The following is a 12,209-nucleotide window of genomic DNA, read 5'->3' on the forward strand; positions in this document are numbered from 1 at the left end:
AAGCAATCGTCTCCAAAAAAGGGTAGGTGGACGTAGGAAGCCCAGTCTCTCAGGATAGCACCTTAAGAGCCCAGCTCCCCACAGAGGTGTTCCTCGGCCGGAGGAAACACAAAAACTGACGAATGGTGGGAGAAGCCTCCTTTTAAAATCTGGTGGATGGGGTGTTTCCTGATGAGGAGAGGGAGGAGCCATCTCTCTAAGGTGCTGTCCTGAAAGACGTTTTAGGGAAATGTGCTGCTTTTTACTAAAGATTTCCTTGTTTCTTATCCCTGCAAACCTAGAGATCGTTCCCTCTGTACAGAGCCCTGTGTTGATTGTCAACACAGGGCTCTGGGTTGTGATTGGACATAGCCAATCAGCAGGTTCCGGATATGAATCATTGGCCTGGGACCTGCTGACAGACTCCTGCTGTGTACAACCACAGCGGGTGCTGGCGCATGTGTGTGACCTAAACATTGAAACAGGAAGCCATGTACCAACAGTGGCAGCCGGTGTACTGAGGGCGCCGCGCAGGGGCGCCGCCCCCCCATCCATGTGTCCGGCCCCCTAATCTGCATGCAGGGGCGCCGGACGCATGGAGTTCAATGGGGATTTTTTTTGGCATCACCTGATTAGAGCTAGAGGCTCTAATAGGGCGATGCAAAGGGTGGACCCGGGGCGCAGAGCAGTGCGTCCCAAGCCCACCCATTGTGTGACAATAGCGAATGAAAGTTCGCTATTGTCACACCGATTCTCCTGGCCAATCAGGAAGTGCGTCCGATATGCGTTTCCTGATTGGCCGCGAGGCAAACCCCATACCATTGGCCGAGGAGGAGGCGGGAGCTGAAGGACTGGAGGAGACGCGCCGCCGGTCACCGGGACTGAGGAGAAGCCGTTCTCCGCCGCTGCTGCTCCAGGTAAGTAAGGGGGCATGCACGCTGATCTCTGCATTGGGGGCATGTATGCTGGTCACTACATTGGGGGCACGCACGCTGATCTCTGCATTGGGGGCATGTATGCTGGTCACTACATTGGGGGCACGCACGCTGATCTCTGCATTGGGGGTATGTATACTGGTCACTACATTGGGGGCATGCACGCTGATCTCTGCATTGGGGGCATGTATGCTGGTCACTACATTGGGGGCACGCACGCTGATCTCTGCATTGGGGACATGTACGCTGGACACTACATTGGGGGCATGCACGCTGATCTCTGCATTGGGGACATGTATGCTGGTCACTACATTGGGGGCACGCACGCTGATCTCTGCATTGGGGACATGCATGCTGGTCACTACATTGGGGGCATGCACGCTGATCTCTGCATTAGGGGCATGTATGCTGGTCACTGCATTGGGGGCATGTATGCTGGTCACTGCATTGGGGGCATGTATGCTGGTCACTGCATTGGGGGCATGTATGCTGGTCACTGCATTGGGGGCATGTATGCTGGTAACTGTGCATTGAAATGGGGCACGCTGGTCACTCTGCATTGAAAGGGGACACGCTGGTCTCTCTGCATTGAAAGGGGGCACGCTATACCTTAATTACTGAAGGCCCCTTTCACACTTTTGCGACCTCAAAGTCACGCAATTTTTCACAGCGTTTTTTGCTGCCGCCTCCCAAAAAATTTTGAGCACCAGCCGCCACTGTGTACCAGTACCTTACTGGGACACAGTTCTTCCCACTGACACCCACCAAATGACACCAAAGATGGGGCATTGTTTACCCTCACTGAAGCCAAGACATTTTCTACTTCTGGCCCCTGTAAAGTCTGAAGGACATTAAACTGTCCCTTTGTTTAGAAAGTTTGGAGAACCCTGCACTAATGTACCATAGGTTGTAGATATAATAATTTTTAGCAGTGGCTCCCTGAGACTGGAAAGTTATTTCAAGGGTTCCTCTGAGAAAGGCTGGCATAGACAGTGTAAAATGAGGGGGCGTTGCAGAGCTGTGGTGTCACCCAGCAGATGGCAGGTCTTGTTGTGGTGTGGTATTCCCTATAAAACAATGCAGCAGAGTGTATGAGTGGTAGAATGAGCGGAGAGGAGCTCCATAGACATGGCCAGGGATGTATTTGTATAGCACACACCCTCCTCATTGAGCCGGGGAGGTGACAACACAGCCCAGAGCTGACTGCAGACCCAGCCTCGCTCTCACAGCAGTAGCAGCACTGAGGTAACAGGCAGGCAGGGCAGGAAGGCAGCGGCTCTCCTCAGTCACCATCCCCGGAGAACTGGGCTCCTCCAGCCATTCTTCCCTTCCTATAGCCGGGAGGGAAGGAGGAGGACATGTATCCTGAAGCCTGCCACTAGGAAGCCCGCTTCTTCTCCCCCTCTTCTTATCACATCACTGCCTTCCCTAAGTCAACGTGCATGTTCGGCTGCCACTGCACCCAGGAGAAGGGGACGATGAAAATGAACCGACTGAGGACTGGTAGTCTGAGATCTCTGACTCTGGAGATGAAGTGCACCATCCGCCTGCTGGATGACACCGAGATCTCCTGCAGTATCCAGGTATGGGGGATGGATGGATGAGGGTGGAGGGATGGAGGGAGGGAGGGAGTAGACAATGGGTGACATGGAGAAGTTTAGGCACACACAAAGTTCTTATTGTGCTAGGGCTGGATGTGGTCCTCACCCTGCTCCAGGCTCTCCTCCTCCTCCTCTTCTTCTGTAGTGAAATGGATGCTCAGACACGGGGACTCATTCCATAACACCCAGACGTATTTACATCCGTATTGTCTACACGTGAACGTATAGCCAGGCGTCACCCTCCGTCTACCCTCCGTACCATCTTCCTGGGGGGCTTTATTATATAGACGGACAGGAGCGTCACCCTCCGTCTATACTCTGTACCATCTTCCTGGGGGCTTTATTATATAGACGTACAGGAGCGTCACCCTCTGTATCATCTTCCTGGGGGCTTTATTATATAGACGTACAGGAGCGTCACCCTCTGTACCATCTTCCTGGGGGGCTTTATTATATAGACGGACAGAAGCGTCACCCTCCGTACCATCTTCTTGGGGGGCTTTATTATATAGACGGACAGAAGCGTTACCCTCCGTACAATCTTCCTGGGGGCTTTATTATATAGACGGACAGAAGCGTTACCCTCCGTACCATCTTCCTGGGGGCTTTATTATATAGACGTACAGGAGCGTCCACCTCGTACCATCTTCCTGGGGGGCTTTATTATATAGACGGACAGAAGCATCACCCTCTGTACCATCTTCCCGGGGCTTCATTATATAGACGGACAGAAGCGTTACCCTCCGTACCATCTTCCTGCGGGCTTTATTATATAGATGGACAGGAGCGTCACCCTCCGTACCATCTTCCTGGGGGGCTTTATTATATAGACGGACAGAAGCGCCACCCTCTGTACCATCTTCCTGGGGGGCTTTATTATATAGACGGACAGAAGCGTCACCCTCCGTACCATCTTCCTGGGGGGCTTTATTATATAGACGGACAGAAGCGTTACCCTCCGTACAATCTTCCTGGGGGCTTTATTATATAGACGGACAGAAGCGTTACCCTCCGTACCATCTTCCTGGGGGCTTTATTATATAGACGTACAGGAGCGTCCACCTCGTACCATCTTCCTGGGGGGCTTTATTATATAGACGGACAGAAGCATCACCCTCTGTACCATCTTCCCGGGGCTTCATTATATAGACGGACAGAAGCGTTACCCTCCGTACCATCTTCCTGCGGGCTTTATTATATAGATGGACAGGAGCGTCACCCTCCGTACCATCTTCCTGGGGGGCTTTATTATATAGACGGACAGAAGCGCCACCCTCTGTACCATCTTCCTGGGGGGCTTTATTATATAGACGGACAGAAGCGTCACCCTCCGTACCATCTTCCTGGGGGGCTTTATTATATAGACGGACAGAAGCGTTACCCTCCGTACCATCTTCCTGGGGGCTTTATTATATAGACGTACAGGAGCGTCACCCTCTGTACCATCTTCCTGGGGGCTTTATTATATAGACGTACAGGAGCGTCCCCCTCGTACCATCTTCCTGGGGGGCTTTATTATATAGACGGACAGAAGCATCACCCTCTGTACCATCTTCCCGGGGCTTCATTATATAGACGGACAGAAGCGTTACCCTCCGTACCATCTTCCTGCGGGCTTTATTATATAGATGGACAGGAGCGTCACCCTCCGTACCATCTTCCTGGGGGGCTTTATTATATAGACGGACAGAAGCGCCACCCTCTGTACCATCTTCCTGGGGGGCTTTATTATATAGACGGACAGAAGCGTCACCCTCCGTACCATCTTCCTGGGGGGCTTTATTATATAGACGGACAGAAGCGTTACCCTCCGTACCATCTTCCTGGGGGCTTTATTATATAGACGGACAGAAGCGTTACCCTCCGTACCATCTTCCTGGGGGCTTTATTATATAGACGTACAGGAGCGTCACCCTCTGTACCATCTTCCTGGGGGCTTTATTATATAGACGTACAGGAGCGTCACCCTCTGTACCATCTTCCTGGGGGCTTTATTATATAGACGTACAGGAGCGTCCCCCTCATACCATCTTCTTGGGGGCTTTATTATATAGACGGACAGAAGTGTCCCCCTCCGTACCATCTTCCTGGGGGCTTTATTATATAGACGGACAGGAGCGTTACCCTCCGTACCATCTTCCCGGGGCTTCTTTATATAGATGGACAGAAGCGTCACCCTCTGTACCATCTTCCCGGGGGTTCATTATATAGACGTACAGGAGCGTCACCCTCTGTACCATCTTCCTGGGGGCTTTATTATATAGACGTACAGGAGCGTCCCCCTCGTACCATCTTCCTGGGGGGCTTTATTATATAGACGGACAGAAGCATCACCCTCTGTACCATCTTCCCGGGGCTTCATTATATAGACGGACAGAAGCGTTACCCTCCGTACCATCTTCCTGCGGGCTTTATTATATAGATGGACAGGAGCGTCACCCTCCGTACCATCTTCCTGGGGGGCTTTATTATATAGACGGACAGAAGCGCCACCCTCTGTACCATCTTCCTGGGGGGCTTTATTATATAGACGGACAGAAGCGTCACCCTCCGTACCATCTTCCTGGGGGGCTTTATTATATAGACGGACAGAAGCGTTACCCTCCGTACCATCTTCCTGGGGGCTTTATTATATAGACGGACAGAAGCGTTACCCTCCGTACCATCTTCCTGGGGGCTTTATTATATAGACGTACAGGAGCGTCACCCTCTGTACCATCTTCCTGGGGGCTTTATTATATAGACGTACAGGAGCACCACCCTCTGTACCATCTTCCTGGGGGCTTTATTATATAGACGTACAGGAGCGTCCCCCTCATACCATCTTCTTGGGGGCTTTATTATATAGACGGACAGAAGTGTCCCCCTCCGTACCATCTTCCTGGGGGCTTTATTATATAGACGGACAGGAGCGCTACCCTCCGTACCATCTTCCCGGGGCTTCTTTATATAGATGGACAGAAGCGTCACCCTCTGTACCATCTTCCCGGGGGTTCATTATATAGACGTACAGGAGCGTCACCCTCTGTACCATCTTCCTGGGGGCTTTATTATATAGACGTACAGGAGCGTCCCCCAAGTACCATCTTCCTGGGGGGCTTTATTATATAGACGGACAGAAGCATCACCCTCTGTACCATCTTCCCGGGGCTTCATTATATAGACGGACAGAAGCGTTACCCTCCGTACCATCTTCCTGCGGGCTTTATTATATAGATGGACAGGAGCGTCACCCTCCGTACCATCTTCCTGGGGGGCTTTATTATATAGACGGACAGAAGCGTTACCCTCCGTACCATCTTCCTGGGGGCTTTATTATATAGATGGACAGGAGCGTCACCCTCCGTACCATCTTCCTGGGGGCTTTATTATATAGATGGACAGGAGCGTCACCCTCCGTACCATCTTCCTGGGGGCTTTATTATATAGATGGACAGGAGCGTCACCCTCCGTACCATCTTCCTGGGGGCTTTATTATATAGACGTACAGGAGCGTCCCCCTCATACCATCTTCCTGGGGGCTTTATTATATAGACGTACAGGAGCGTCCCCCTCGTACCATCTTCCTGGGGGCTTTATTATATAGACGTACAGGAGCGTCCCCCTCGTACCATCTTCCTGGGGGCTTTATTATATAGACGTACAGGAGCGTCCCCCTCATACCATCTTCCTGGGGGCTTTATTATATAGATGGACAGAAGCGTCACCCTCTGTACCATCTTCCCGGGGCTTCATTATATAGACGGACAGAAGCGTTACCCTCCGTACCATCTTCCCGGGGCTTCATTATATAGACGGACAGAAGCGTTACCCTCCGTACCATCTTCCTGGGGGGCTTTATTATATAGACGGACAGAAGCGTCACCCTCTGTACCATCTTCTTGGGGGCTTTATTATATAGACGTACAGGAGCGTCCCCCTCGTACCATCTTCCTGGGGGCTTTATTATATAGACGTACAGGAGCGTACCCCTCGTACCATCTTCCTGGGGGCTTTATTATATAGATGGACAGGAGCGTCACCCTCCGTACCATCTTCCTGGGGGCTTTATTATATAGACGTACAGGAGCGTCCCCCTCATACCATCTTCCTGGGGGCTTTATTATATAGACGTACAGGAGCGTCCCCCTCGTACCATCTTCCTGGGGGCTTTATTATATAGACGTACAGGAGCGTCCCCCTCGTACCATCTTCCTGGGGGCTTTATTATATAGACGTACAGGAGCGTCCCCCTCATACCATCTTCCTGGGGGCTTTATTATATAGATGGACAGGAGCGTCACCCTCCGTACCATCTTCCTGGGGGGCTTTATTATATAGACGGACAGGAGCGTCCCCCTCCGTACCATCTTCCTGGGGGGCTTTATTATATAGACGGACAGAAGCGTCACCCTCCGTACCATCTTCCCGGGGCTTCATTATATAGATGGACAGAAGTGTTACCCTCCGTACCATCTTCCCGGGGCTTCATTATATAGACGGACAGAAGCGTTACCCTCCGTACCATCTTCCTGGGGGGCTTTATTATATAGACGGACAGAAGCGTCACCCTCTGTACCATCTTCCTGGGGGGCTTTATTATATAGACGGACAGAAGCGTCACCCTCTGTACCATCTTCCTGGGGGGCTTTATTATATAGACGGACAGAAGCGTCACCCACCTTACCATCTTCCTGGGGGCTTTATTATATAGACGGGCAGAAGCGTCCCCCTCCGTACCATCTTCCTGGGGGGCTTTATTATATAGACGGACAGAAGCATCACCCTCCGTACCATCTTCCTGGGGGGCTTTATTATATAGACGTACAGGAGCGTCACCCTCTGTACCATCTTCCTGGGGGGCTTTATTATATAGACGGACAGAAGTGTCACCCTTCGTACCATCTTCCTAGGGGCTTTAATATATAGACGGACAGAAGCGTCACCCTCCGTACCATCTTCCTGGGGGCTTTATTATATAGACGGACAGAAGCGTCACCCTCCTTACCATCTTCCTGGGGGCTTTATTATATAGACGGGCAGAAGCGTCACCCTCTGTACCATCTTCTTGGGGGCTTTATTATATAGACGTACAGGAGCGTCCCCCTCGTACCATCTTCCTGGGGGCTTTATTATATAGACGTACAGGAGCGTCCCCCTCGTACCATCTTCCTGGGGGCTTTATTATATAGATGGACAGGAGCGTCACCCTCCGTACCATCTTCCTGGGGGCTTTATTATATAGACGTACAGGAGCGTCCCCCTCATACCATCTTCCTGGGGGCTTTATTATATAGACGTACAGGAGCGTCCCCCTCGTACCATCTTCCTGGGGGCTTTATTATATAGACGTACAGGAGCGTCCCCCTCGTACCATCTTCCTGGGGGCTTTATTATATAGACGTACAGGAGCGTCCCCCTCATACCATCTTCCTGGGGGCTTTATTATATAGATGGACAGGAGCGTCACCCTCCGTACCATCTTCCTGGGGGGCTTTATTATATAGACGGACAGGAGCGTCCCCCTCCGTACCATCTTCCTGGGGGGCTTTATTATATAGACGGACAGAAGCGTCACCCTCCGTACCATCTTCCCGGGGCTTCATTATATAGATGGACAGAAGCGTTACCCTCCGTACCATCTTCCCGGGGCTTCATTATATAGACGGACAGAAGCGTTACCCTCCGTACCATCTTCCTGGGGGGCTTTATTATATAGACGGACAGAAGCGTCACCCTCTGTACCATCTTCCTGGGGGGCTTTATTATATAGACGGACAGAAGCGTCACCCTCTGTACCATCTTCCTGGGGGGCTTTATTATATAGACGGACAGAAGCGTCACCCACCTTACCATCTTCCTGGGGGCTTTATTATATAGACGGGCAGAAGCGTCCCCCTCCGTACCATCTTCCTGGGGGGCTTTATTATATAGACGGACAGAAGCATCACCCTCCGTACCATCTTCCTGGGGGGCTTTATTATATAGACGTACAGGAGCGTCACCCTCTGTACCATCTTCCTGGGGGGCTTTATTATATAGACGGACAGAAGTGTCACCCTTCGTACCATCTTCCTAGGGGCTTTAATATATAGACGGACAGAAGCGTCACCCTCCGTACCATCTTCCTGGGGGCTTTATTATATAGACGGACAGAAGCGTCACCCTCCTTACCATCTTCCTGGGGGCTTTATTATATAGACGGGCAGAAGCGTCACCCTCTGTACCATCTTCTTGGGGGCTTTATTATATAGACGTACAGGAGCGTCCCCCTCGTACCATCTTCCTGGGGGCTTTATTATATAGACGTACAGGAGCGTCCCCCTCGTACCATCTTCCTGGGGGCTTTATTATATAGATGGACAGGAGCGTCACCCTCCGTACCATCTTCCTGGGGGCTTTATTATATAGACGTACAGGAGCGTCCCCCTCATACCATCTTCCTGGGGGCTTTATTATATAGACGTACAGGAGCGTCCCCCTCGTACCATCTTCCTGGGGGCTTTATTATATAGACGTACAGGAGCGTCCCCCTCGTACCATCTTCCTGGGGGCTTTATTATATAGACGTACAGGAGCGTCCCCCTCATACCATCTTCCTGGGGGCTTTATTATATAGATGGACAGGAGCGTCACCCTCCGTACCATCTTCCTGGGGGGCTTTATTATATAGACGGACAGGAGCGTCCCCCTCCGTACCATCTTCCTGGGGGGCTTTATTATATAGACGGACAGAAGCGTCACCCTCCGTACCATCTTCCCGGGGCTTCATTATATAGATGGACAGAAGCGTTACCCTCCGTACCATCTTCCCGGGGCTTCATTATATAGACGGACAGAAGCGTTACCCTCCGTACCATCTTCCTGGGGGGCTTTATTATATAGACGGACAGAAGCGTCACCCTCTGTACCATCTTCCTGGGGGGCTTTATTATATAGACGGACAGAAGCGTCACCCTCTGTACCATCTTCCTGGGGGGCTTTATTATATAGACGGACAGAAGCGTCACCCACCTTACCATCTTCCTGGGGGCTTTATTATATAGACGGGCAGAAGCGTCCCCCTCCGTACCATCTTCCTGGGGGGCTTTATTATATAGACGGACAGAAGCATCACCCTCCGTACCATCTTCCTGGGGGGCTTTATTATATAGACGTACAGGAGCATCACCCTCTGTACCATCTTCCTGGGGGGCTTTATTATATAGACGGACAGAAGTGTCACCCTTCGTACCATCTTCCTAGGGGCTTTAATATATAGACGGACAGAAGCGTCACCCTCCGTACCATCTTCCTGGGGGCTTTATTATATAGACGGACAGAAGCGTCACCCTCCTTACCATCTTCCTGGGGGCTTTATTATATAGACGGGCAGAAGCGTCCCCCTCCGTACCATCTTCTTGGGGGCTTTATTATATAGATGTACAGGAGCATCACCCTTCGTACCATCTTCCTGGGGTCTTCATAGATGGACAGGAGCAACACCCTCCATACTATCTTCCCGGGGCTTCATTATATAGACGAACAGAGGCATCACCCTCCGTACCATCTTCCTGGGGGCTTCATTATGTAGACGGACAGAAGCGTCACCCTCCGTACCATCTTGTTGGGGTTTTTTTTTATATAGACGGACAGAAGCGTCACCCTCCATACCATCTTTCCGGGGCTTCATTATATAGATGAACAGAGGCATCACCCTCTGTACCATCTTCCTGGGGGCTTCATTATATAGACGGACAGAAGCATCACCCTCCGTACTATCTCCTTGGGGGCTTTATTATATAGACGGACAGAAGCGTCCCCCTCCGTACCATCTTCTTGGGGGCTTTATTATGTAGACGGACAGAAGCGTCCCCCTCCGTACCATCTTCTTGGGGGCTTTAATTTATAGACGGATAGAAGCATCCCCCTCCGTACCATCTTCTTGGGGGCTTTAATATATAGACAGACAGGAGCGTCACCCTCCGTACCATCTTCCTGGGGGCTTCATAAACGGAGAGGAGCGTCACCCTCCGTACCATCTTCCCGGGGCTTCATTATATAGACGGACACAGGCATCACCCTCCGTACCATCTTCCTGGGGTCTTTATTATATAGATAGACAGAAGCGTCACCCTCCGTACCATCTTCCTGGGGGCTTCATTATTTAGACGGACAGAAGCGTCACCCTCTGTACTATCTTTCTGGGGGCTTTATAATATAGATGGACAGAAGCGTCACTGAAGCGGCTCGGTTTATAGACTAGCTCAGGGGTCTCCAAACTACAGGCCACAAGATTTTATCTGCCCAGCAGCTAGGGTCAGTGATGTGTCCTTAATGGGTACAGCACCAGGATTAAGGCCAGCAGAGGCTGGCCATGGTCTCTGCATGTAACATGGAGGTTACGATGGGGACCATGATGTAAGGGAGATTCTGATGTAAGAGGAAACTAAAAAGGTCTTGATGGGGACTCAGATGTGGGGTGTACTCTGATGGGGACCCTGATGTAAAGGGCGATCTCAGATGGGGATCTCAGATGTGGGGTGTACTTTGACGGGGACCCTGATGTAAGGGGGACTGTGTTGGGAAACCTGATCTAAAGAGGACTCTGATGGGGACCTTGATGTAAGGAAGACTCTGATGGAGACTCTGATGTAAGGGGCATTTCAGATGGGGACAGAGGTGTGTGGTGTACTCTTATGGAGACCCTGATGTAAAGGGGGATCTCAGATGGGGACCCAGATGTGTGGTGTACTCTGATGGGGACCCTGATGTAGGAGGGACTGTGTTGGGGACCCTGATATATAGAGGACTCTAATGGGGACCCTGATGTTAGGAGAACTCTGATGGGAACCCCTATTTAATGGAGGTCTCAGATGGGGACCCTGATGTGAGGGGGACTGTGTTGGGGACAATGATGCAAGGAGAACTCTGATGGGGAACATATATACGGAAGATTTAGATAGGGACCCTTATGTAAGGGGTCTCTAAAGGAGACCCTGATGTAAGTAGGATTTTGATTGGGACCCTGATGTAAGGGGGAGGGGTCTCAAATGGGGACCCTGATGTAAAGAGCACTGCGTTGGGGACCCTGATGTAAGGGGCGGTCTCAAATGAGGACCCTGATGTAAGGGGCACTGCGTTGGGGACCCTGATGTAAGGAGGACTCTGATGGGGACCCTGGTGTAAAGAAAATTCTGATGGGGACTAGGGATGCACCGATCCAACTTTTTTGGATCCAATACCGATATCTGGCGTTGTGAAATCGCAGATACTGGAACCGATCCGGAGCTACACACAAAGCAAGCGGCTGCAGTACAGAGCAAAGTCGCTGCTTCATGTGTGTGGCTCCTCCATTCACAAGCGAAGTGCATCTGATATCACTCCGCCTGTGAGCCGGACCTATACAGGAAGTAGCGGCTCCCATCCCATACTACTACTGCACCTAGTAAAGGATGGCTGAGCCGTTACTCAGCAAAAACCGGATCGGCCCGTGGATCGGTCAATGTTACCGATCCCCTGATCCATCAAAAAAGGCCATATCGGATCGGTGCATCCCTAAATTGGGGACCCTGATGTAAGGGGGACATTGATGAGGACCCTGATATAAGGGTGGGTAGACATAGCTCTCTACTGATCAGTACACCCATATGAATGAGGCCTAACCCAAATGTTATAGGTCTTAGTTTAGTTTCAGATTTTCTTGTCACGGTTCCTGCCTATTGATTTTTATTGA

The 12,209-nt window shown here is 51.1% G+C and overlaps 1 protein-coding gene across 1 annotated transcript in view; it reads left to right on the forward strand.

Moving 5' to 3' along the window:
- Positions 1–2,035: 2,035 nt before the first annotated feature.
- Positions 2,036–12,209, forward strand: part of FRMD3 (FERM domain containing 3) — a 351,054-nt gene continuing 340,880 nt past the window's right edge. Inside the window, exon 1 of the mRNA XM_082260117.1 lies at positions 2,036–2,497. Within this exon, the coding sequence (XP_082116243.1) occupies positions 2,357–2,497 (141 nt within the window). The 5' untranslated portion in view covers positions 2,036–2,356. The remainder of the gene's footprint in view (positions 2,498–12,209) is intronic.

The sequence above is a fragment of the Pelophylax lessonae genome (assembly GCF_965119305.1).
Source record: "Pelophylax lessonae genome assembly, chromosome: 1".
Taxonomy (NCBI): Eukaryota; Metazoa; Chordata; class Amphibia; order Anura; family Ranidae; genus Pelophylax; species Pelophylax lessonae.